The sequence below is a fragment of the Schistocerca piceifrons genome, chromosome 5, assembly GCF_021461385.2.
Source record: "Schistocerca piceifrons isolate TAMUIC-IGC-003096 chromosome 5, iqSchPice1.1, whole genome shotgun sequence".
In the NCBI taxonomy this organism is placed as follows: Eukaryota; Metazoa; Arthropoda; class Insecta; order Orthoptera; family Acrididae; genus Schistocerca; species Schistocerca piceifrons.
In genome coordinates this window covers 672519365-672545288 of record NC_060142.1, presented here as the reverse complement: position 1 = coordinate 672545288, position 25924 = coordinate 672519365, and the positions used below count along the sequence as shown (strand labels likewise).

Sequence of the window (25924 nt, the reverse complement as noted above, 5' to 3'; positions counted from 1 at the left end):
CTTGCACTCAGAAAACTCTACAACTACATTACAATGAGTAAATCTTCTAAATATTCGTAATTAATTGATTTATGTCCTTTTTCTGCATTGTTTCCAACTGTCAGACAGCTGTATTCTGAAACCAAAGCTGGATATACTTGTAAATAACCACATATCGTATCCAAAGCCACACATTGTACTCAGTTCTTAAACTGTACCTCATTCATTCATTGACTATTTACCCATATAACATTGCACCTGCTCTCTGGCCTGGATGCGTGCACCAGTTCAGTTGAGTAGGACTTAAGAGCCATTGTATCCTCTTCAGAGGCAAGTTGTTAAACTGTTGTAACTGGTCATTGATATCTTGAGGAATGGCACTGAGATGTGTGTTGACATCTGAACTGGTCCCACATGATTTATTGGGACAGATGCTGAGATCTTGCTGTCCACAGCACACTTATCATACAGACAGTTCATAGACACACATGCCATCTATGGAGGAGCAGTGTCCTGTTGAAAAAGGCACTATGATGTCGTGTGAGAGGCAACATGAGGAAGCAAGATGTCCTTGACTTACTCTTTCTTCAGAATTCCTTCAATCACCGTTATGCCCTGAAATCGCACCCCAGTGTCTCCCCATACCATTTTTATTTATTTAATCGTGTCTGAGCTACATCTGTAATTAATTAATATGCTATATATTTAAAAACAAAGATGATGTGACTTACCATACGAAAGCGCTGGCAGGTCGATAGAAACACAGACACATACATACACACAAAATTCAAGCTTTCGCAACAAACTGTTGCCTCATCAGGAAAGAGGGAAGGAGAGGGAAAGACGAAAGGAAGTGGGTTTTAAGGGAGAGGGTAAGGAGTCATTCCAATCCCGGGAGCGGAAAGACTTACCTTAGGGGGAAAAAAGGACGGGTATATACGCGCGCGCGCGCACGCACACACACACACACACACACACACACACACACACACACACACACACACACACACACACATCCATCCATCCACACATATACAGACACAAGCAGACATATTTAAAGGTCTGGAATGTTGCAGGGCGTCCATTACTCGTTCAAGGATGGCAGGCATAGATGAGAAGGATTTGTGGTGTGTTCGGTACACAATATGGTGATTTACCCATGTGGTAGTTAGATGTGATCGATTGAGACTTTGATGGTATGTATGCCTGCCTTCATGTTCCCATCCAGTCCAACATAGGGCAACTGTCACATATGAATGCCCCATAAGTCTGGATATTACACGATTTTACCAGATGTGTGTCCTTCTCAGAGGTTCTCCAAAATCTGATACAGTTCATGCCCATTTATATATCCCACTGCTTTGTAGTAACAACACTAAACATAACCATCACTAAAACACTCTAGTGGCCAGTCTACTTGCCACAGAGAAACAGAACTCCAATTATTTGCGCACCTGCTGATCTCGTGTATGTATATGAAAGTAATTGACAACAAGCCATATCTTCTAAGTGCTTCACTTAGCAGGTGGTGTATTTTTGAAATTGTAAATGTTACACATAAATACATTTGAAAAGAAAATAGGAAAATTTCACTCACTCACTCATTCAGTAGTGTTAATTTTACTCATATTTCAGTCATTTAACTTGCTACTGTTCAGATCTCTCTTATTTTTTCACACAAGGAGAGATCCCCAGTGGTGGGACTGTCTTTTTGAAACTGTCTATACTGTGATGTAGGCTAATGTCCCAGCTGGACCCCCTGCAGCCATTCTCTCTGGTAGGCCCTCTTTTTTAGTTGATCAATGAAAAATATTTTGGAATCTTGCTTGACGCTCAATAACATTTAAATAGTAGCATCATATTGACAGGTTGTGTAGGGTAATGGATAGGGTAAAGCTTTGATGTGGAAAATGTCATGGGTTCAAATCTTGTCAGGCACTAAAATTTTTATTGAAATTACTTTGAGCATTAATTTCATTCAATTAATTGGTTTAAATGTAATTTTATATTTCTACTCCTTTGTCACATCATTTTAATCATCACAGCAGATTCTTCATTTACTCTTATTTTTCCTTCTTTCATTTAAATCTCCATCTCTCTTATTTTGTCCGTAGTGCAATGTTTTTAAACATTTGTGTGAAAATTACCATCCGAAAAAAAGTAAATCTTGTAATGAAAAATACATTTTTGACACTATAGCACAGTCAATATAAATAGATTATTTTGTCATTTGTTATTTAACCAATAGAGATTTTTAAATATTTGAATATTATAATAGATAAATATAATTAAATTCACGTTCTCAAAAATTCCAAGTGGAAAAAGAATGGTATAAAGAAAAAATGGAAGCATGTGAAAAAATTCGCATGATATTAAAATTTGACGTAGGAATAGAAATAAAAAATTACATCTAAGCCAATTAATTGATTAAAAAATAATTGGTCTTTTTTATAAAGATTTAATAAACAAGGCACTTAATGGGATTAGAACCCAGAACCTTCAGCCCGTGGAGGTCTTACTGTAGACATTGCACCACGTAACCAATGAACATAAATCTCTTTTAACGCTACTGAGTGTCACATAGAACTCAGTCTGTGAGTGTCACATAGAACTTGGATCATCCCTGCTATAGATGATTTCAAAAAATCAGTTTCACCACAGGGATCTTTTTGTGTTGGACAAACTTGCCACATTTGAGACATCAAGTTCCAGGAATGTTGAATGATAGTGACTTGATTTGGAAGTAGCTCCAGGAATACACATATTTGTCTGCCCCTTCTGCAGCCGAAGCACCATACAGGGATTTAAACATTCTTTCGAAGTTTTATAAACGTCAAGTTGTCGATTGTGATATTTCGTGTGGCTTTGTACAAACTTGAAAAATCATTTATGGCATCCCTCCTGCATCTGTTTGTCGTCTTTGATCCTAATTTGTCTTCTGATTCAAAAGTTAAATTGGGCGCTGCACTGAATCATGAGGTGAAACCAGCAGATGACAAGATTAAAGGGGTTCAAGTAGTAATCAAATTCCAGAAATTCAGTAGTGGGTTTAAATTATTTATTTCAAATAAAACCAGACTATTCTATCTTTACAAGACAGGACTTGTGTGAAGGGTTCTTTAAGACAGATACTTTGCATTGGTATAAAAATGATTTCATCAACAGTCTAGAATTAGTGAATAATGGCTATGAATAATAATTGAAAATTATCCTACAAAAGGAGGCAATCAGCTTATGGATGAGTTCAATAATTATTTAGAAAAAACGTGAAACAAAAGCAGTGCATACTTAGGTTTTTAAGAATAATGTGGAAAGTTTTCGTAGTATATTTGACTATCAAAGAATGCATATTTATATAAAAGAAAATATTTTTCTCATCTTCCTTGCCACACACAATTTGTTCGTAGTGCTGTTGTAAATTGAATTACTAAAGTTAATAGAACAAATTTAACAGTTTGAAAGTAATTGCTTAACCAGCCATCTTTAATAGCTTTAAAAAGTCCAAATTACACACACATTTCATTTTTTTTTAATGAACCCAAACTAGAGCATAGCGCAAAGAAAAAATCAAACTTGAAAAATAAGAACACCATTGAGTATGCAAGAACATCCAAGAGTTTGGGTTCAAGCTGGGGGTCTCTTCTTTCACATTACTTCGTTCGACTTCATCTCTTCCAACAGGACCAGCAACAATACAAACCAGCACCCGGTACATCTGTTCTAGAGCGAAAAATTTTGTCCTTTTGTACCAGGACTTAATCATTGCTGAAGAACACTATTTATTTAATAAAACTGCAGCCAAATAACCATATACAGTTACTGTGCTTAACATTTTACATTTTTGCATATTCATTTTTAGATTTCACTCTTTTACTGCACAGTTCACACACACGTTGTGGTTGGGGCATGATATTTTTTCTTTTTGCAAATTAGGTGATGAAAGCCGTGAATAGATAATCTAGTTAAGACATGTCGCAGTTCGAAGTTTGGTGCTGTCCATGAGCGGTTCGTCATTGCTTCACTGCCATAGAACTCTGGCCATAATTTTCTCGTTTATCCTCCATGATCTTCAGTTGATTTCTGGAAGCCTTGGTACGTGGCATCGTATATCGAAGTTAGAAGTCTTCGATTAGGAATATCTCTCTCTCTAGCCAATACACTAGTCTACATCTTATTGCCTTTGAGAGTCCTAGTGCTCTTTTTAGATAAGTCGATTTTACCTTTTCTAGTGTTTCTGGATTTTTTTTGTCGGGTGGTCCCATATAACGTCCATCCCGTAGGCCAGGATTGGCAAAATTTTTGCGTTGAATAATTTCAAGGCCGTTTCTAGACTGAGTAGGCGGATGTTTTTGATGTCCTGTATTGCTATTATTGCTTGGGCTGCACATTCTGTTGTATGTTTTGTGAAGCATTTGGCTGTTGCTTGCAATGTCACCCCTAGGTATTTAAAGTTTGAGATTTTTTATTTTTGTGTTCTGATGTTGATTTCTGCATTCTTGGGTATGTGTTCTCTGCACCATTTATCTATTTTCGCAATGATTTTAGCTTCTTTCCTGTTATGTCGTCAGTGTATGCATATATGTATACATCATCTTCGTTTTCTCCAATTCGCAGTACTTCTTCAGTAGCAAGAATGTACAGCAAAGGGCTCATTGGGTCGCCCTGTAATACTCAGTTTGATTGCAAAATAAGGTTCGAAAAAGAGAGTTTGTTTGATATTGTGATTAAGTTGTATTTGAGGATTGACTTGATTATTCTTGCCCATACGCTATCTTCTCCCATTGTGTTGTCCAGTTTTCGGACTAAGAGATCTGTTTCCAGTAGGTCAAAGGCTTTGGTAAAGTCTATGAACACTGTGTAGAACATTTGTTTCTTTTGTAGTCGATGTTGTTTAGAAGCAGCCTGACTGCCGTAAGTGTTGGTCTTCCAGATATCTGCAGCCCATTTGTGGTTCTGGGAGGTGACTGTCCACACAGGCTTTGATTTTTTGTGTAATTATCTTTGAAAACATCTTGAACTGATTATTTACTAGGGCTATGCCTCTGTACTTGTTTGTGTCCATTGGGCTTCCTCTACCTTTGTAGAGAACTTTTATCGAGTGTGTCTGTGGGGTCGGAATTCTTCAAAGTTCCAGGCATTTGTTGAATAGTTTGATCCATATGTGTTGGAGAGCCTCTCTCGCATCTTGTGTATGTTCATTATTCATTATATATATAATTGGTCCTGCTGCTTTCTTCTTCTTCAGTGTTTTTATTACTTCTTTTACATTTACTTCATTTAGAGGTTCCCATACATTGTCTCTTTCCTTTGCTTGATGTTGTTTCTCTTTCTTTGGGGGTGTTTGGATTCCTCGTTTGTTCAGTATCTTACTGAAGTGGTCTTTCCATTCCTTCCTGTCTATATTTGGTGTATGAGCCAGTCTTCATGGTCTTGCTGCTATGTATGGGTCTTTAACTGCTTCATCCACTTCTCTTTTTGCCTCTCTATGTATTCTTTTTCCTTCTCTTCTATTAGTTTTTTTGTAGATTTTCCTCTCTTCTGCATATAGTTTGCATGTTTCATCATCATGCTGGTTTCTTAATCTGTGGAGTGTTCTTAGAACAGTGTTCCTTTTGCTATAGCATTCAGCATCGAACCATCTTTTTGCTGTCCTTGTTGTTTGGTTTGTATCATTGAATTTTTTAGGGTCTGTTGCTTTTACAAGGTTTCCTTCCTCTGTTAAAGTTTCTATTTGTGTTATTGTTGGTTTGTTATTTTTTCGTTATCTATTTTTCTTTGTGTGATTTGGTGGGTCTTTCTTGCTGGTGGTGCGGTGACATTATTTTTATCTTCATTGGAATGTGCTTTCGTATAGGAGTGATGGAGTCTTGCCATATTGGTTGAATATTTCCTTTTATTTCTCCTCTTTTTTAATGCAAAATCAATGGTGCTTTTACCATTGTGACATATATATGTAGGTATTTGTCTATTGTTCAGTAGAATGAAACCATCTTCTTCTAAGGTTTCAGTGACTGGTCTTGTTTTATAGCTATACGTGTCTATTCTGCAGTTGAGATCACGTGCATTAATGGTGGGTTTGCTGTCGCCATGTTTGGTGAGTGTGATTATCTCGTCAATTATTTCTACTGCATTTGTGTGCGGTTGGAAGTAGGCTGCAATTATATTTGTTTGATGCTTCTTCTAGCATACTATTTTCTTGCAGTATGATTTTTTTTTTGCCGGGGTTCATCCAGGATTTCAGTAGGATAGAGATTCCTCCCATGGGTCGTCCCCTTTCTCCCTTCTTTGCCATTAAGTGAAAATTGTAGAAATCTTTGTTGCCACTTGTCTATTAGGAAGGTATCTGTTAGAATTGCAAAATCAGAGGTTTGCGGAATGTCTGTTAGTGTTAGATTAAGAGCACTTTTTATTCCCTCTGTATTCTGCAAGACTGCTTTTATCCCTTATTCTTCTGGTTTTCTTCTTAGTTTAGTTTAGCTCTGCTGCTCCCTTTTCCATTGATCTTCTTGGAAAACGAAATTGACATACTTTTAAGTTTTCAGACAACAATTTTAGTTCTTCTGTGATTTGTAGATCTTCAAACGGAATGCCTACTTTGAAAGCTTTTTTGTCGTCCAGTGTGCACAGTTCTTCACATTCTAGTTGTCACAGTATTCTGTTCTTGTTGAGGTATTTTACTACTGTATCAGTTGTGGTGGTTCTCTTTAAGTTACCAATATATAGCCATGCTGTTGTTTCTGCTGCTTGCATTTCTTAATCTTTTTTTGTATCCATTATGGTTTTATTGTTACTCTGGTGTCTTCTCCTGTACCATCTCCTCCCTACCACAGTACTCCAAGATGGTATTATACCTTGGCAGAAGTTTTTCAATACCATCTCTGAAGAAATCTGCCGCCTATGATTGCAACCACTGGTTTATACCAGCATGCAATTTGGCATCAGTATCGAAGCATTATGTAATGATCCATGTGTTCCTTGCTGGGAAGAGATAGTAATGCAAAATTTCCATAATCATGAAAGAACAGTTTTCACGCAATTTGTGTTAGATTTTCGCCACCAGTTAGCCACAAGGCTTGGCCTAATCACTGTGGTCCTCATTGTGAACATACGTGTGGGCCATTTTTATAATCGGTGCCCCATTGCCTCACTTGGCTTTCACTCATTATTCCTGTCCAGTGTACATCACAAAGTTTGCGAAAAAATTTCAGCTAGTGTGCGGTTTTTTGCCAACAAAATATAACCGCAAACATGCCTCACAATTAGCAACACCAGTGCACATTTTAACGCATCACAGAAAGGAAAGTAGCGGAGAGACAGAGCACATGCTACCACCACTGGATGCTTGTTGAATGTAGGAACATTGTGGCACCAAGATGGCGGCAGTAGTCCTGCCCACCACCACAATAGACCGAAACGTCTGTTAGTTTCTGGGTAGATCTCAGACAGTATTAAAGTCTGAATAGCTTCAGGAACAAATTGTCAGATTGCTACAGCAGAAAAATATAGACTGTAGTCCCAAAATACATAGGTACACACATGAAGTGCACCCAAGTTACAGGTTTGCTTACACCTATACACTAGGACAGGTGTTTGTAGTATTACTTCTCCCAACTGTGAGACTATAGTTTGCAATGCTGTTACCTTATTTGCTCAAGTTCCATGCATTATCTTCCCGAAGCTCTTAGATGGCAGTTCCCAATATTACAGAAGAAAAGTGTGTAGTTTTTTTATGTCAGTGATGTAATTCAGCAGCTGCGAACACTGATGACTTGAGTATGTCTGAAAATTTGTCACATTATCCACTATAATTTTGAGGAACTGCATCTCACTATGTTTACTTGTACTAGATGTTTGGGATGGCGTATCCTTCTAAGCTCTCAAGGAAGTGGAGATGTGGAGTTAGTTCTAGAATTAATCATTTGTATGTCTGAATCAACAGTTCCTTTCCCCCAGCAGGTTAAAATTCTCCTACATGTAGCTTTTGTCCCCACCTGGAGAGCAGCATGAATGGTCATAAGTTGGTTTGACTCAAAAGACTGCGTCGAGGAAAAAGTGAAAACTTGAAGATAGGCGTCAACTGTCCTGCAAAATGCTTCAACAACCAGTATTAAGTTAAGAACATAGGACTATACTACAAGTATCAATATATCACCCACATAGTGGCCATGAAGACAAGATTTGACTAATTATAATTACAGTCATTCTTCCCATACACCCATAGATCAGTTGAATGAGGGGAAAGTAATATACAGTACAGTTTGTCATGTATTTCAGAGGTTTGCAGTTTACAGCAAAAGATTTAAATAAATAATGTTTTAGTTGCAGCAGTGACCAGTTCACTTAGACGTATAACATTTACATTCAGAAATAAATTAAAAAAGAAAAGTTCAAAAAAATAGGAGGGAACATTTTAAGGTTTGTCCTATCATTAGAGATGGAGCACAAGCTCGCATTGGGGAAGGGAGATGGCTACACCCCATAAAAATAACCATTTCAGCTTTAATTATAAGATATTTATGGGAAAATACGTATAAATGAGGATATAAAATGTAGACTGGCAATGACAAGGAAAGTGTTTATGAAGAAGAGAAATTTGTTAACATCGAGTATAGATTTAAGTGTCAGGAAGTCATTTCTGAAAGTATTTGTATGGAGTGTAGCCATGTATGGAAGTGAGAAATGGACGATAAATAGTTTGGACAAGAAGAGAATAGAAGCTTTCGAGATGTGGTGCTACAGAAGAATGCTGAAGATTAGATGGGTAGATCACATAACTAATGAGGAGGTATTGAATAGAATTGGGGGGAAGAGGAGTTTGTGGCACAACTTGACTAGAAGAAGGGATCGGTTGGTAGGTCATGTTCTGAGGAATCATGGGATCACCAATTTAGTATTGGAGGGCTACATGGAGGGTAAAAATCGTAGAGGGAGACCAATAGATGAATACACTTAGCAGATTCAGAAGGATGTAAAGTTGTAGTAGGTACTGGGAGATGATGAAGCTTGCACAGGATAGAGTAGCATGGAGAGCTGCATCAAACCAGTCTCTGGACTGAATACCACAACAGCAACAGCAACGTGGGAAAAACAAAAACTAAGTCCATATGGGCCCATGGGGATTTGAACTGTCTTCCTCCCAAATACTTGTCCAGTATCTTAACCACTGAACCACCTACTAAGAAAGCTTTATAGCTTGTCACCATGTCTGTGCGAATGTGTTCTCGCTTTGCATAATAGAATGTATCTTTAAAAATAGATTAGATATTTGGTAAGGCACTAAAATATATTCATTCAGAGCAGCTGCATAATATTGATGGTCAGCACAGTCTGTATTAGAGAATTGTCATGTTATCGTGACGTAAAGAACCTGTTTTGATCTGCTGTTTTCACAGCGTATTAAATATATCATTATTGTGCTGTTGCAGGTGTTGAGAACCAAACTTTCAGGCATTTCTTACAGAAAGGTCGAGGCACTCTCTTCCACGGCAGTATTGATTGTTGATGAGTGGTAAAACAACAAATGACTGGGGAGGGGAGAGACATGAGAAGTGTAGCATAGGAGGGATGTTTTTGTAGGTGCAAAGAAATAGTGGCCGTACAGTGGCCACTTAGCACTTATATAGTGTTGCGATATTCTATCCGCACTCCTTTCCTTACATTTCCAACAATTACACTAAAGTCTCCCTCTGCTACTTACACATCCATACAGCTGGACAACTTCTTATCAAGTTAGTGTCACAGAGAGGTGAATATAATATATAACTGCCAACCTATCACGTTTCCACTTATGCTCACTGCTCAGCGATGTAGCTTTGGTATTGTTCAATCAGCTTGTGTATCCCATCCACAAAGGTTTCCAGTTGCTTAGGAAGCCACATTTGCTCTGCTTGTTAGACTTAGACATCTGATTGACCTAAACTGTCAATAACACAGCAGCTTCTAAAGCAGAAGATATGGTAATCCACAGATTCCAGATCAAAGCCTTTTTGGCAGTGATGAAGCAGTGTAATGTTGCACTTGCTGTGAGAGGCTGGACATTATTGTAGAGTATGAACTCTCAGTTTAAATTGCAAAACTTTTTGTCATTTTTGAGACATCAAATTTCAGTTTTTCTCGCAAGATGTCACTGCAGCTTGTACTATTTACCGTTGCAGCACATGTGTCAAATTATGACAGGATCATTCCCTTCATATCCCAAAACAGCATTAGCACCTAGAAGATTACTATTTGTTGAATAACTTGCTCACGGAGGATGACAGATATTTCTAACCCAAATTTTGCCAGCTACTCTCTGGATTCCAAGGCATTGGTAACAGTTAGTAGTTCCTTACACACAAATATTGCATGAAATTTATGGTACACTACTTTATGTTGAACTAATGAATATGCTAACCTTTAATAGTTCCTCCACTCCAACTGTTGAGATTCTAAAATTGTTCCTGATTGTAGTATTATTTCTCGTACGGTCTTCATCTGTGCAGGGTTTTTTGGACATTCATTTAATCTTTTACACTTGAGTGTGTGTCCTGCATTTATGTGGTACACTACATCTTTTTCTCCTTCTTTTTCTTGTGCCTTTGTCCCCCATCTCTACAGGTTCAACATTGTTTGGCATGAACAGTTGAAGGGGTGGCCAGATACCCTTACTGTAACCCACCAAACCCCCCCCCCCCCCCCCCCCCCACTCTCTCTCTCTCTCTCTCTCTCTCTCTCTCTCTCTCTCTCTCTCTCTCTCTCTCTCTCTCTCTAACACACACACACACACGAGGGGGGGGGGGGGGGAGAGAGAGAGAGAGAGAGAGAGAGAGAGAGAGAGTTGTCACCTGGGGTGGAATATGTATACCTCTAACTATTTGTGTATAGTGTTATTAATGTGAAAGTCGGCAAGAGTTTTCTGAACGTTTGCAAATCGTGTAACTGAAGCAGGATATGGGTACAGTCCAGTCCAGATTTAAAAGTAATTGCATCACCTTTTTACCCCTGTGTGCTGTTTCTTTTGTAATTCTGCAATGTTTTTCTTCTGAATTCAAGTGCTAATATTTCATTTGCAAAGAACGCTGTTTGGGATCTTTCAAATATGACAAGCATTATTGTGGTTTTAATTTCTTTAAAAATTATTTTTGATATAACTGATATAAACTCACTTGTTGTTTTCAGCTGTTAAAATAATTAATTAAGTCCAAAATTACAATTTTGTCCTTTGGAAATTTTCTAGTAGAACATAGTGAAAATTTTGTGCTTCACTGGGAAAAATTCCACGTGGGAAAGTATATATAAAAAACAAAGATGCTTTGACTTACCAAACGGGAAAGCGCTGGTAGATAGCCACAATAAAAAACACACACACACACAAATTTCAAGCTTTCGCAACCTGAGGTTGCTTCATTAGGAAAGAGGGAAGGAGAAGGAGTGACGAAAGGATGTGGGTTTTAAGGGAGAGGGTAAGCAGTCATTCCAATCCCGGGAGCAGAAAGACTTACCTTGTTGTTGTTGTTGTTGTTGTTGTTGTTGTTGTCGTCGTCGTCGTCGTCGTCGTCGTCGTCGTCGTCGTCGTCGTCGTCGTCGTCGTCGTCGTCGTCGTCGTCGTCGTCGTCGTCGTCGTCGTCGTCGTCGTCGTCGTCGTCGTCGTCGTCGTCGTCGTCGTCGTCGTCGTCGTCGTCGTCGTCGTCGTCGTCGTCGTCGTCGTCGTCGTCGTCGTCGTCGTCGTCGTCGTCGTCGTCGTCGTCGTCGTCGTCGTCGTCGTCGTCGTCGTCGTCGTCGTCGTCGTCGTCGTCGTCGTCGTCGTCGTCGTCGTCGTCGTCGTCGTCGTCGTCGTCGTCGTCGTCGTCGTCGTCGTCGTCGTCGTCGTTGTTGTTGTTGTTGTTGTTGTTGTTGTTGTTGTTGTTGTTGTTGTTGTTGTGGTGGTGGTCTTCAGTCCTGAGACTGGTTTGATGCAGCTCTCCATGCTACTCTATCCTGTGCAAGCCTCATCATCTCCCAGTACCTACTGCAACCTACATCCTTCTGAATCCGCTTAGTGTATTCATCTCTTGGTCTCCCTCTACGATTTTTACCTTCCACGCTGCCCTCCAATACTAAACTGGTGACCCCTTGATGCCTCAGAACATGTGCTACCAACCGATCCCTTCTTCTGGTCAAGTTGTGCCACAAATTTCTCTTCTCCCCAATCCTATTCAATACTTCCTCATTAGTTATGTGATCTACCCATCTAATCTTCAGCATTCTTCTGTAGCACCACATTTCGAAAGCTTCTATTCTAGTCTTGTCCAAACTATTTATCGTCCATGTTTCACTTCCATACGTGGCTACACTCCATACAAATACTTTCAGAAATGACTTGCTGACACTTAAATCTATACTCGATGTTAACTAATTTGTCTTCTTCAGAAACGCTTTCCTTGCCATTGCCAGTCTACATTTTATATCCTCTCTACTTCGACCATCATCAGTTATTTTGCTCCCCAAATAGCAAAACTCCTTTACTACTTTACGTGTCTCATTTCCTAGTCTAATATTCTCAGCATCACCCGACTTAATTCGACTACATTCCATTATCCTCGTTTTGCTTTTGTTGATGTTCATCTTATATTTTCCTTTCAAGACACTGTCCATTCCATTCAACTGCTCTTCCAAGTCCTTTGCTGTCTCTGACAGAATTACAATGTCATTGGCGAACCTCAAAGTTTTTATTTCTTCTCCATGGATTTTAATACCTACTCCGAATTTTTCTTTTGTTTCCTTTACTGCTAGCTCAATATACAGATTGAATAACATCGGGGAGAGGCTACAACCCTGTCTTACTCCTTTCCCAACCACTGCTTCCCTTTCATGCCCCTCGACTCTTTATAACTGCCATCTGGTTTCTGTACAAATTGTAAATAGCCTTTCGCTCCCTGTATTTTACCCCTGCCACCTTTAGAATTTGAAAGAGAGTATTCCAGTCAACATTGTCAAAAGCTTTCTCTAAGTCTACAAATGCTAGAAACGTAGGTTTGCCTTTCCTTAATCTTTCTTCTAAGATAAGTCGTAAGGTCAGTATTGCCTCACGTGTTCCAGTGTTTCTACGGAATCCAAACTGATCTTCCCCGAGGTCAGCTTCTATTAGTTTTTTTTCCATTCGTCTGTAAAGAATTCGTGTTAGTATTTTGCAGCTGTGGCTTATTAAACTGATTGTTCGGTAATTTTCACATCTGTCAACACCTGCTTTCTTTGGGATTGGAATTATTATATTCTTCTTGAAGTCTGAGGGTATGTCGCCTGTTTCATACATCTTACTCACCAGATGGTAGAGTTTTGACAGGACTGGCTCTCCCAAGGTCGTCAGTAGTTCCAATGGAATGTTGTCTACTCCGGGGGCTAGTTCCGACACAGGTCTTTCAGTGCTCTGTCAAACTCTTCACGCAGTATCGTATCTCCCATTTCATCTTCATCTACAACCTCTCCCATTTTCATAATATTGTCCTCAAGTACATCGCCCTTGTATAGACCCTCTATATACTCATTCCACCTTTCTGCTTTCCCTTCTTTGCTTAGAACTGGGTTTCCATCTGAGCTCTTGATATTCATACAAGTGGTTCTCTTATCTCCAAAGGACTCTTTAATTTTCCTGTAGGCAGTATCTATCTTACCCCTAGTGGGATAAGCATCTACATCCTTACATTTGTCCTCTAGCCATCCCTGCTTAGCCATTTTGCATTTCCTGTCGATCTCATTTTTGAGACGTTTGTATTCCTTTTTGCCTGCTTCATTTACTGCATTTTTATATTTTCTCCTTTCATCAATTAAATTCAACATTTCTTCTGTTACCCAAGGATTTCTACTAACCCTCGTCTTTTTACCTACTTGATCCTCTGCTGCCTTCACTACTTCATCCCTCAAAGCTACCCATTCTTCTTCTACTGTATTTCTTTCCCCCATTCCTGTCAATTGTTCCCTTATGCTCTCCCTGAAACTCTGTACAACCTCTGGTTCTTTCAGCTTATCCAGGTCCCATTGCCTTAAATTCCCACCTTTTTGCAGTTTCTTCAGTTTTAATCTACAGCTCGTAACCAATAGATTGTGGTCAGAGTCCACATCTGCCCCTGGAAATGTCTTACAATTTAAAACCTGGTTCCTAAATCTCTTACCATTATATAATCTATCTGATACCTTTTAGTATCTCCACGGTTCTTCCATGTATACAACCTTCTTTCATGATTCTTAAACCAAGTGTTAGCTATGATTATGTTGTGCTCTGTACAAAATTCTACCAGGCGGCTTCCTCTTTCATTTGTTAGCCCCAATCCATATTCACCTACTACGTTTCCTTCTCTCCCTTTTCCTACTGATGAATTCCAGTCACCCATAACTATTAAATTTTCGTTTCCCTTCACTATCTGAATAATTTCTTTTATTTCATCATACATTTCTTCAGTTTCTTCGTCATCTGCAGAGCTAGTTGGCATATAAACTTGTACTACTGTAGTAGGTGTGGGCTTCGTATCTATCTTGACCACAACAATGCGTTCGCTGTGCTGTTTGTAGTAGCTTACCCGCATTCCTACTTTCCTATTCATTATTAAACCTACTCCTGCATTACCCCTATTTGATTTTGTGTTTATAACCTTGTAGTCACCTGACCAAAAGTCTTGTCCTTCCTGCCACCGAACTTCACTTATTCCCACTATATCTAACTTTAACCTATCCATTTCCCTTTTTAAATTTTCTAACCTACCTGCCCGATTAAGGGATCTGACATTCCACGCTCCGATCCGTAGAATGCCAGTTTTCTTTCTCCTGATAATGACATCCTCTTGAGTAGTCCCCGCCCGGAGATCCGAATGGGGGACTATTTTACCTCTGGAATATTTTACCCAAGAGGACGCCATCATCATTTAATCATACAGTAAAGCTGCATGCCCTCGGGAAAAATTACGGCTGTAGTTTCCCCTTGCTTTCAGCCGTTCGCAGTACCAGCACAGCAAGGCCGTTTTGGTTATTATTACAAGGCCAGATCAGTCAATCATCCGGACTGTTGCCCCTGCAACTACTGAAAAGGCTGCTGCCCCTCTTCAGGAACCACACATTTGTCTGGCCTCTCAACAGATACCCCTCCGTTGTGATTGCACCTACAGTACGGCTATCTGTATTGTTGAGGCACGCAAGCCTCCCCACCAACGGCAAGGTCCATGGTTCATTGGGGGGGGGCGGGGGGGGAAGGACAGGTATACACTTGCACACACAGGCCTGTGGTCTGTGTGCGGATGGATGTGTGTGTGTGTGTGTGTGTGTGTGTGTGTGTGTGTGTGTGTGTGTGTGTGTGTGTGTACCTGTCCTTTTTCCCCCCCATAAGGTACGTCTTTCCACTCCCGGGATTAGAATGACTCCTTACCCTCTCCCTTCTTAAAACCCACATCCTTTCGTCCTTCCCTCTCCTGCCCTCTTTCCTGATGAAGCAACCTCGGGTTGCGAAAGCTTGAAATTTGTGTGTGTGTTTGTGTTTTTTATTGTGTCTATCTACTAGCGCTTTCCCGTTTGATATATAGTGTTCTCTCAAATATCTACACAACCTTTGCAGGCTGACCGTGTTGCAATGACTTTACATATTGTTTAATACAAGGGAGAGTAAAAAAAATATGTACACCTTTCATTATACAGTGTATATAAATAAAATTGTCTCAACCTATAAGTGATTTTTCAGCACAGTCTTCTCTTCAATGCTCTTAATCCAGCAGTCCACAAGCTTATGTATTTCTACCAAGAAGGTGATTTACACTTGATCACTAAAACGTTTTTGCACTGTTTTCTGCACTTTCACATGTGAGGAAACTTAGTGACTTCACAAAGCATTCTTGAGTGCCCCAAACAAGTGAAAGTTGGAGGGATTGAACTCTGGGTGGTAAGGAGGGAGTTCAGCACCTCAGAACTCACCTTCTTGATGGTTTTAATGGTATAGTGAGCTGTGTGTGGGCAGCCATCGCAATGCAGCAGCAACACTTGGTGCAACAACAGACCTCATTGTTTGCTATGAATTGCTGCCATTAACTTGTTCCCAAACAATACACCCTGGAAATTTCGTTTGATGATGTTTCCTTATCGTTTATGCTCTCTGTGTCCCAAAAAAAAGGTTGCATAACCTTTGACATCAAAGGCAAAGTCCTGGATCTTGTTAGGCTTCAGTGATCCAGGTTGTGTCCATTCCACACACTGACACTCTAGTTTCATCACCGATGACTAACTGTGTCAAAAGTGAACCTCCACCTCTGATGAAATTAAGTCAAGCGAGTTTTGGCAGATGTCACCGTGTTTGACATTGAGTTCTTCCGTAAGCTGTCTTACCCACCACCCTGAAATGGTTTGATATGCATGACCGTGACTGATTTCCAAAGGTGACACTACCACTTCAATTGTAGCTAGCTTCTAAAATTCTCACTTGAGCTTGCCAAATGTTCTGGGACCATGGTGAAAGTTGATGGGCTGGCTGGTCCCTCTTCGTGCCCGACTTCCTTTGGGCCACTTCCAAAACACTGTTGCTCTGTCCTGTTATTGTGCTGAAAGTCATTGTAGCACATTTTATCCCTCTGACCAAAGAAATAGTTGTTGCTCATTGTTCCTCCTTGTCCAAACTAATGGAGTGGTGCATATTTTTACTGACGGACTGCAACTCAAGTTGTCGGGGATGAAATGGCATGTATATGACTACAGCATAAACAGTAGTAGACATGCATGTGGAGACGGCAGTATGAGAGTTGTGAAGGTGTTACGTGATGAAAGTGTCTCATTCTTAAATAAGGCTATGTGCTAAGGTGCAACATTTCTGCAGTGTCCCTTTGAAAATTGCCAAAGGCCAAAATTGCCATTGTAGACTTAAAATTGTTTTATTTAACAATTCAAAGGAAAGAAGTTATGTATTACTGTAACATCCAGGGAAAAGTAGTTGGAAACTATTTGATCAATTTATAGACCACACTTTATAAATTTCATGGTCTGTATTATTTTTCTTAACATGTACATTACAGAAAAAATATAAACCTTAAGAAGGATGCTTAACATCAGCAATTACTGAGAAAATATTGTGTGTAATGGCGCTGAATTTACTAAGAAATAGCTAATTAAAATTAATGATGCACCAGAACACAGGGTTTTTGCCATTGAGAACAAAATTGTCGTGCTTCTTTATCATGTTTGTTTTTGTAAATACAGTATCAAAGTAGACTTCCCTGATGTTAGCAGCTTTCCTTAGATCATGGTAGAATTTGTGAAATGCTGGTGCAGTGAATTCCAAGAGAACAAGGAAGTCCAACTTTTGTTTCTTTCGGATAATTCATATGCAGCTTCATTGAAAGTAGAAGTTCGTGGTCTATTATTTCTAATGACAAGGTCTGCAATGCCACCATCAAAATACCAGCAAAATGAGTGTTCTTGGTTTGCCCAGCACATGTCTCCGAGGGCATGACTACAGCCTTTACTTCAGTTTTCAGTTCCTGTGTCATGTATTGAAATAACAAGATTCTAATCTTTTGTTCCTCTTGCTTCCAAGCCTTTGTCACAAAGAAACAGATTGTTTGGTCAGTACAGTCCTAGACGGTGATATTAATGCCATTGGTTGAAAGCCACCAAATTCTGTACAAGAACTGTTCTCTTAGATTGGTGTGTTTGAGAGATAAAGTTCTATCTGTAATGTGTATTCATTAGTTGGCAGTGCAGTGCAGTCTTGTTGCAGATAGTGTCTGTATCAGTTTTAAGATTCATAAGATTCATGATAGTCTAATTGCATGGGATTTATTGCAGAACAGCCTATAAGATACCGAATTGTATCTTTGCAAAATTCCTTAGAATTTTGTTCATACAAACATTTCCCCTCAGATGAGATGATAAACTTTCCTATTATCTCTTGTGGACTAATGACTTTCATTTGGAGGGTTTTAACTAGAAACTTTCAGAAATGCTCTTTTATTTCTTTTAGCATTTTATTGCTTTTTTGGTGCCCTGTTGAAACGTTCTTGATTCACTGCTCTTTTTCTGTATCACTTAAAAAAACTATTTTGACAAATTTTCCTTGTCACTGAGCCTCTCTTAAAATCAATGATTTGCAGATATCAGTTTTCAGTTATTCATACTTAATGTGGTATGCAAGTGCATAAATCAATCGTTTTCATTTCGTATTCTTATCCATTTCATTTAATTTAATTCTAAAAAACCAGTCTAATAATGTACTGTTCTGTTATGGTTGTCTATCTTATAGCATTATAGATGTTTCTTCTTTCTGCATTCAGCCAGTGGTACACTCCCCTAAGTTGGCACAACAGTTTCCCTTCCTTTCCTCTTGGCCTGAATTACACAAAAGCTTTCATGAATGCCTTATTCCTCTAATTCTCCTATTCACTCCCTTCAAATCACACTTTGTTTTCCCTCTCTCATAGTAAATGTATTCTGTAAATCTGTGTTTTTACCATTCATATAAATAGTAATATCTGTATAAAAGAGTTATTACATTCTAAATTTTCTTCTTGAGGACGTTTAACTTAAAAGTTCTTCCTTCATTTGTTGGGCACCCATACACATCCTTGTAAAGCTCAGGTGAGAGAGCACCGAGCGATAGAATCACTCAAATGCCATGGTTAACAATCTCTTCAGAGTATGAATCCCATTGAAAATTTCTGAACCAACTGCCAAGAACACAGTGCTCCCAGAGATTTTCCCAGGCTTATAGATTGCTGCCCTTGAGGAGGGACAAGATGTTCCTAATGAATGCCTCAATCTCATTAAATCTGAATCGTCCAAGTCCAAAGCAGTATATTAGTTGAGTGACCATGTTTGTTTTTTCTATTCCAGTAGTACAGAGCGCATGACTGTATATCTGGCTCACAAAGGCAAGATTGCAGAGTATCTAGTATAAATGGTTCAAATGGCTCCAAGCACTATGGGACTTAACATCAGAGGTCATCAGTCCCCTAGACTTAAACCTAACCAACCTAAGGACATCACACACATCCATGCCCGAGGCAGGATTCGAACCTGCGACCGTAGCAGTCGCGCGGTTCCAGACTGAGCACCTAGAACGACTCGGCCACCGTGGCCGGCTATGTAGTATATTCCAGTGCATTATGCAGCACCTGAAATTGGAACCAGTTGCAGGTTGCCTATCTAATGGCTTCCAGGGCAGCAAAAAATTGTTTTTCAGTATTTTTTGTAATTATTGACCAAATTTGAAAATTTAAAATGCTGTCTCAATCTCTCATTAAGAGGTATAGGTTAGGTTAAAAGTTTGACGCAGTAACTGTTTTGAGTCTGTGTAACTGATGGTGTGCAAATACCATGACTTGATTCGTCCAGTATTCGAGAACAAGAGCACTTAGCAACTTGCAACAAACTTGACATGCAATTTCAAACCATTATGAAATTGTTCTTGCGACACTCCACACAAGAACATGGATGAATGTTGACGGATCACTAGATTTTTGCTGTTCATTCAACAGAACTTCAGCACCAGCCACGAAGTTTTAATTTATTACTTCTTTACTTTCCGCAAAACAGTTTGCAGACAGTACCACATGTATCTTTGGATTTGTGAGTAAAATTATATCATTGTATGACACACAGTTTAGGAGATATGATGTAAACATTTTATTTTATTTATTTAATCATATGGTGTAAGACAAGATTAAACCTTGGAAGTCTGTGTTTTTCAACCAATTACTTAAGCTGGGTGTGAGAGTTAACAAGTCATTGGGAATTCCAGGGTATGAATGAAGTGGACAGTGTTGGACTAGATGTTCAATTGTCTGCTCTTCTTGGTTAGATTCACACATTGGTGAACTGATCTAGTCCCATTTGTACCTGAAGTAGCTACAACAACCATATCCAGTCCTTAACCTGTTGAGGTGGCACCAGAGGTTCCTTGGTAGGTCAGAACTGTTTGGCTGCTTTGTGGGATCAAGGTGATGGGCTCCTGTTCCCAATGTTTTCATTGACCATTCATGCTTCCAGCTTTCATTTAGATCAAAACCATCCGCGATGAGTTGTCCTGCAGTAACACTTGCTGGTCTTCTTGATCGCAATCATTGTTGTGGCGGATGACAGAATTCCTGGTGTGGTGGTGGAGAAGGTGATGCAGAGATTTTCTTGGCCTCCCTCAGTAGAGCTTATTTTTGCCTTAAGTGAGGTGGTGGGATCTTACTCAATACAGGTAACCAGTGCCATGAGGTTGATTTGATGGAACCAGTAATGCAGCGCATAGTCAGGTTCTTTTAAAGAATCAGGTGGTTTACTGGTGTGTGTATAAGGTATAATTGCTCATTTGGTTGCAAAATTTTATTGACCAATACAACTTGGAAACCTTAATCATGTAAGATTAATATGTCTGGTGATATATTTGATTCTTATATAATATTAATTTGATTTTGGCTTGGTGGCTACACTCATAGATATCATATTGTAAATACGGAGATCAGGTTTTGATGCCCATTACATTCTGAGAATTTTCTACCCATTCGTGTGACTTGTCTGCCCATACTTTCCAAATGTGAAACACTATAACCATAGTTGGGATTTCCTGTTAAACAGTACACTGTTACTTGCTGGGAAATCTTCCGGGTCATGTCCATGAAACTTTTGTGGAAAAGTTTCTTTGACCATGACCATACAACACAAAATATTTAACAGCAGCTAAAAAAACCAGTCGTGAAAATGTTTGTTGTATGATCTGGTCATTAGCTGATCATAAGTATGCAGACACCCCCCAGTGATGACCACTAGATGCCACAGGAGGTGGAAAACCAGTATAAAAGGAGACATTGAGTATTAGGTAGTCAATAGAGAAACAATAGCAGCAGAATGGATCAGTCAGGAGATCTTAGAAAGTTTGAATGTGGAGCAGTCATTGGGTAACCGATCCATTATTGATACTTCAACTCTTTGAAAGCTGCCCAAGTTGATCGTTGATAATTTGATGGTTGAAGTGGAAAGGTGAAGGAACAACCACAGTTACATCAAGACTGGGAGACCTCAGGTACTGGCTGATACGATCCATCAAACAATTAGAAAGAATAGGGTACAATGGTCAAGCTTAAAAAGAATAAGGTACAGCGGCCCAGCAGCTTTTCATAAGCCACACATTTCTGTAATCATTTCTGAGTGGTGTAGAGACACACCATGGGACAGTAGTTGAGTGGAAATGAGTGTTTGGAAGTGACAAATCATGCTAGACCTGTGGCTTTCCAGTGGAATGATTTTGGTGTGGCTAATGCCAATGGAACAGTACTTGCCAACATGTGTGGTGGCAACATTGCAGTACGAAGGAGGCGGTGTTACAGAATGTGGGTGTTTTTCATGGTTAGGGTATGGTTTCCTTATTGCACTTGAGAAAACAGTAAATGTGGGAGGGTATGAGCACATTTTACAGTATTGTATACTGCATATAGAAGGGAACATATCAGAGACTAGATTATTTGTATCAGCTTGAAAATGTGCCCTGTCATAAAGCAGCGTCTGTGAGGCAATGGTTGTTAGACAACAGAATTCCTGAAATCGAATGGCTTGCTCAGATTCCCAGTCTGAACTCCTTAGGGCCGAGTTAGAATGTCGACTTCTCCCTTGACTTCGGCATCCAATCTTCTCTGGTTTTGGCTCTTGAGGAAGAATTGGCTGCTAGTCCTTCTTTGACATTCACATTCTTCTTGGAAAATGTCCCTAGTAGAGTCCAAGCCACGATAAAGGCAAGGGGTGGACACTTCTCATATTGGTGTCCATCAAAATTGGCAGTGAAGAGAGAACAGGAATCTTTCAGTGTGTAGTTTAGTTAGATTTGCTGAAATGAAATTAATGGGTATTGCAGTGACGTGAAATGACGTTAGTGTAAACTGTTAAGGAATGCTAAGCCCATAATGCGATTGCATTCGGGAAGACGACGGTTCAATCCTGCGTCCAGCCATCCTGATTTAAGTTTTCCGTGATTTCCCTAAATCGCTCCAGGCAAATGCCAGGATGGTTCCTTTCAAAGGGCATGGCCAACTTCCTTCCCCATCCTTCCCTAATCTGATGAGACCGATGACCTCGCTGTCTGGTCTCCTCATGCAAAACACCCCCCTCCCTCCAATAATGCGATTAATTTATAAGGAATAGATGGATTGATTGCCAAAAGCAGAAAATTTTGACATTTATCCCAGTCAAAAATTTGTTTTACCTATCATAACATATTTATTGCAAGTTTCATTGGTGGCTTCAGATGCAAAATATTGCTTAGAAATGATTGCATGTAGTAGCCACAGTGACGAGGGTAGTGTCAGCTCCACACTGAAGCAAAGTTTGTATTCCACTTTTTCCAAGTGAGGTGGCAGATTTCCTAATCTGTCTGTAAAAGCACTCAGTTTATCTGCATAACTTACTTTTATCTATTTAAAGATATTGTGAAGTGAAGAATCATGTGACAGTGGTTTACAGTAGACCAATTTTTTTCAAGCTAATTGCATGAAAATTTGATATCCTTTATTTTATTTTATACATTGCAGATATTCATAAATGATAAATAAGATACGTGGGCCAGTATAACCCATGTCTGGAAATTACAGTTTTGACACATGTAACTATCTAGATACTGTATTAAATACCTAAACTTACCAGTTGTGCTGGCAGTAATAAGAATGAGTGAGGGGATTGTGAGAATTAAAAAAAAAAAAAAAAAAATGTTCCAGTTGCAAGTGTAGTATAGTTTTATAGTCATTACTATTTTTAAAGGCCACTCACATAAGTACCTAATCTTAAATGCTAAGAAGAGAATAATTTACACTCTGATCTTATGGTACTGCTGTAAGAGCCATATAGTGGCTGTAACATACTGTATGTGTTCATCTTTGCAGTACTAGTTGCACCGTATACACACTAAGGTCTTTCTTCAATTATCCGGCTAATTTTAACAGATGGTGCTACTGTGCATTTTATTGTGTACTGTGTTTTTGAGTCGTCAACCCTCTGTGAGCACTGCATTTATGGACATGGCCCTGTGCACAAGGTGCTTTTTGACTTAAAATGTTTTATTTATGAAAAACCTTTATGTAATGTACTACATTTTATCTACATGACAATTTGGCGTGAGGTCTAACTCAAAATGAATACATTTCGCAACTCATGGTATGAGATATATCCCGTATAAAAGCATTATGTTATAGATTTGGAGATGATAGTAAAGTCTGCAAAACCAATTGTTTGTTCGTAAATAAAGATACATTTGTGTGATCTTGGATTTAGAAAGCTTTTACCAAGTAAAACGGATCGTTTGTAATTTCTCAGCATGAGAAAATTTAGTTATATTAAATTTATTGGGAAGATTATTGTCTACCTATCCTTACAGTGATCTCGGTGCATTGTCCTTTTTTATTTTTATTTTGTTGAATATATGTGCAGAATAGAAGCATTATGTAAAACACACACACACACACACACACACACACACACACACACACACACACACACACCTTTGTAATAATGCTGCAGTTTTAGTAATGAGGAAGAGAACGAACAACCGTTTTATACTTGGAATCTTGTCAGATCAGATGTAATCAATAACTTTTGTCTCCTACTTAAATACTTGGTTATCGCTATTCATGCAAATGAGCTACCTACTCAGGTTGATACAAAAACAGTCCATACAAAAACAGTCCCTTGTGTATTTGAGAATTTATGCATGTGGAAATGTGAGTAAATAAATTTTCTTCAGTCGTGCCCTTGCTGGAGGAACCATTCCAGCATTCTCTGGAAATTATTTAAAAATTTAAAAAAAAATTGATCAGGATGGCTAAACAAAGCAAACTCCAACATCTTGAGTGAGTGTTCTGTGTCTTTCAGTCAATCCTTGTTGCAAAGTGTTCTTTTGATCATACACAATTTGCCCAAAACAACTTATGTTATAAAACTCAATTTTGCACTGCTGTACTGCACACGCTTTGGACACCCTCCGATGATGACACGTCAACAACAAACGTGCTGCTGTGGCCCTTCCACTCGCTCCAGTCTGTTCAGAAAGCTGACTTCCGGTCCCATGCGTGTTTCTGTGTCGTCTCTTCATTCTGTGTGGGGAAAATGAGTCAGCATCCCTCCATGATGAGGAATGTTGATCTCAGAAAATGGGAAGATAGTACTGCCATCCACATGATTTTCTTGGTAAAAGCTTTACATTGTGGTCATGTATTGTAATGTGACAGGATGTTGCAATTGGTCTCTTTTGTTATTAACCCCTACTTGAAGTAATCTTTGATAGTATACATTGCTTATGAAGTATGTTTTGGTTGCCTTTTTGAACAGATTAATTTTAATAATCCTTTTGTCATCTTGGCCAATTTTTTATTCCCTAATAGAAAATTCTTTTTTAAAATTTTTCTCTCGTTGTCATTAGTAAATATAAGTCCAAACTGGTTAGTGTTCTGTGATTGTCTTGAACTATTTGTGAAATACTTTGTTGCGTTTTCTGTGGCTGAATGTTGGTAAAAATTGTGAAAAGTATTCATTTATTGAAACATATTGGGAAATTAAAGCTAATCTGTTGTCATGTATATGACTTTTTCAAGTCATTGTGTATGTGAGAATATCATCTTGAGCTGTTGTTCAGATTCCACATTAAACTTTAGGTCACCTCCACTTCATGAACTAGTCACTGGACTCGGTGAGGAAAAGCATGCCATTTCTTGGGACCATTTTTTGTATCGAAATTCGAATCTTGGACAAACCTCCGGGCTTAGTGTCTGCTTCACTTGGTCTCTAACTGTTCATAATAAAGCATAACATTCAACCTTTGCAGAATTTTAAAGGTCAGCTAGCATGTTAATTTAATCAGATATGTTTCCGTCTTCCATAGTCTGTGTTTATATCAGCAACTTTTTACAAAAACAGTATTTTTTATTCTAACTAGACTGTTAGTTTCAGCTCAAAGAAGATATTAATACATTTTCTTCTAATTTCAGGCAGCAATCAAAGGACTGCAAATGGGTGGAATGGATATCGTCTCCATAACAGACAGCACCCCAGTCTCATGGAATCCACCTCGACCACGGAAGCAAAAGAAACTGTGATTGCATGTTTGTGTCATAGTAAAAGACTCCAGAAAATGTTTGTGTTGTGATTTACTTTCATGGTTTATCTATGCTATTTTTTTGACGGTGATAAAGGAAATTAAATGTGTAAAAGCAGAGAATACTTTGTAATAACAGAATAGTGCCTCATGACAGTTGTTGTGACATTATTTTTTTAAAAAAAACAGTCTTATCTCAGTACAAAGGGGCCCTTTTTGTACCGCTTATACGCAGTGAGAAGTGGTTTGTCATTAATTTCATGAATTAAACTCTGGCTCTTTTATTCAAGGGACCTGAAATATCTGTTTATCACGACGATTTTATTGGAATATAGCGAGAAAATGCTGTTTTCTCGTCGATCAGCAATATCTGGCTGCCCCCAGTTAATTATTCAGTTTAAACACGCGAGAAGAGGTTAGCTTTGCTATTTATCGTCACAGGAACGAAATTCAAATGTCCCGCACTTGTCAGAGGCTGCATTTTCTCGGCACGGACGATTTTAGGGAGAACTCAGTTCAAGTCTGGCACGTAACGCGCGCTTGGAACTCTGGGTACAGTTCCTGTGAAGAAGGCAACATGGCTGCCAGTGCTACATCGGGGATAGGTGTTGAATAAACCTGTGCGTATTAACTTGGCTGTCGATTCAAGCTGCTATATGTTGTTGAAGACCCATTATATTGTAATTTCAACGTTCTATATTTTTATTAAATTTCTTTGTGGAATTATACGTCGTGCTGGAGACGAGGTACGATTTTCCCCAGTGGACACGATATACTGCCTTTCAAGATGGCAGCAAATTTACTTTGACGAATTCGCACGAAGATACCAGCACGCTTGCGGTTAATTTAGTTGTTTATTTCGCGCATTAGCCTCTTCGGTGCGAATTTAGTAATGTAAATTACATT

At 39.0% G+C, this 25924-nt stretch overlaps 1 protein-coding gene across 1 annotated transcript in view; it reads left to right on the top strand.

Moving 5' to 3' along the window:
• The window catches only part of LOC124797991 (28S ribosomal protein S11, mitochondrial), a 70043-nt gene extending 44869 nt beyond the window's left edge, over positions 1 to 25174 (top strand). The window contains exon 5 of the mRNA XM_047261172.1: positions 24912 to 25174. Coding sequence (XP_047117128.1) covers positions 24912 to 25019 — 108 coding nt within the window. The 3' untranslated portion in view covers positions 25020 to 25174. The remainder of the gene's footprint in view (positions 1 to 24911) is intronic.
• The last annotated feature ends 750 nt before the right edge of the window (positions 25175 to 25924 follow it).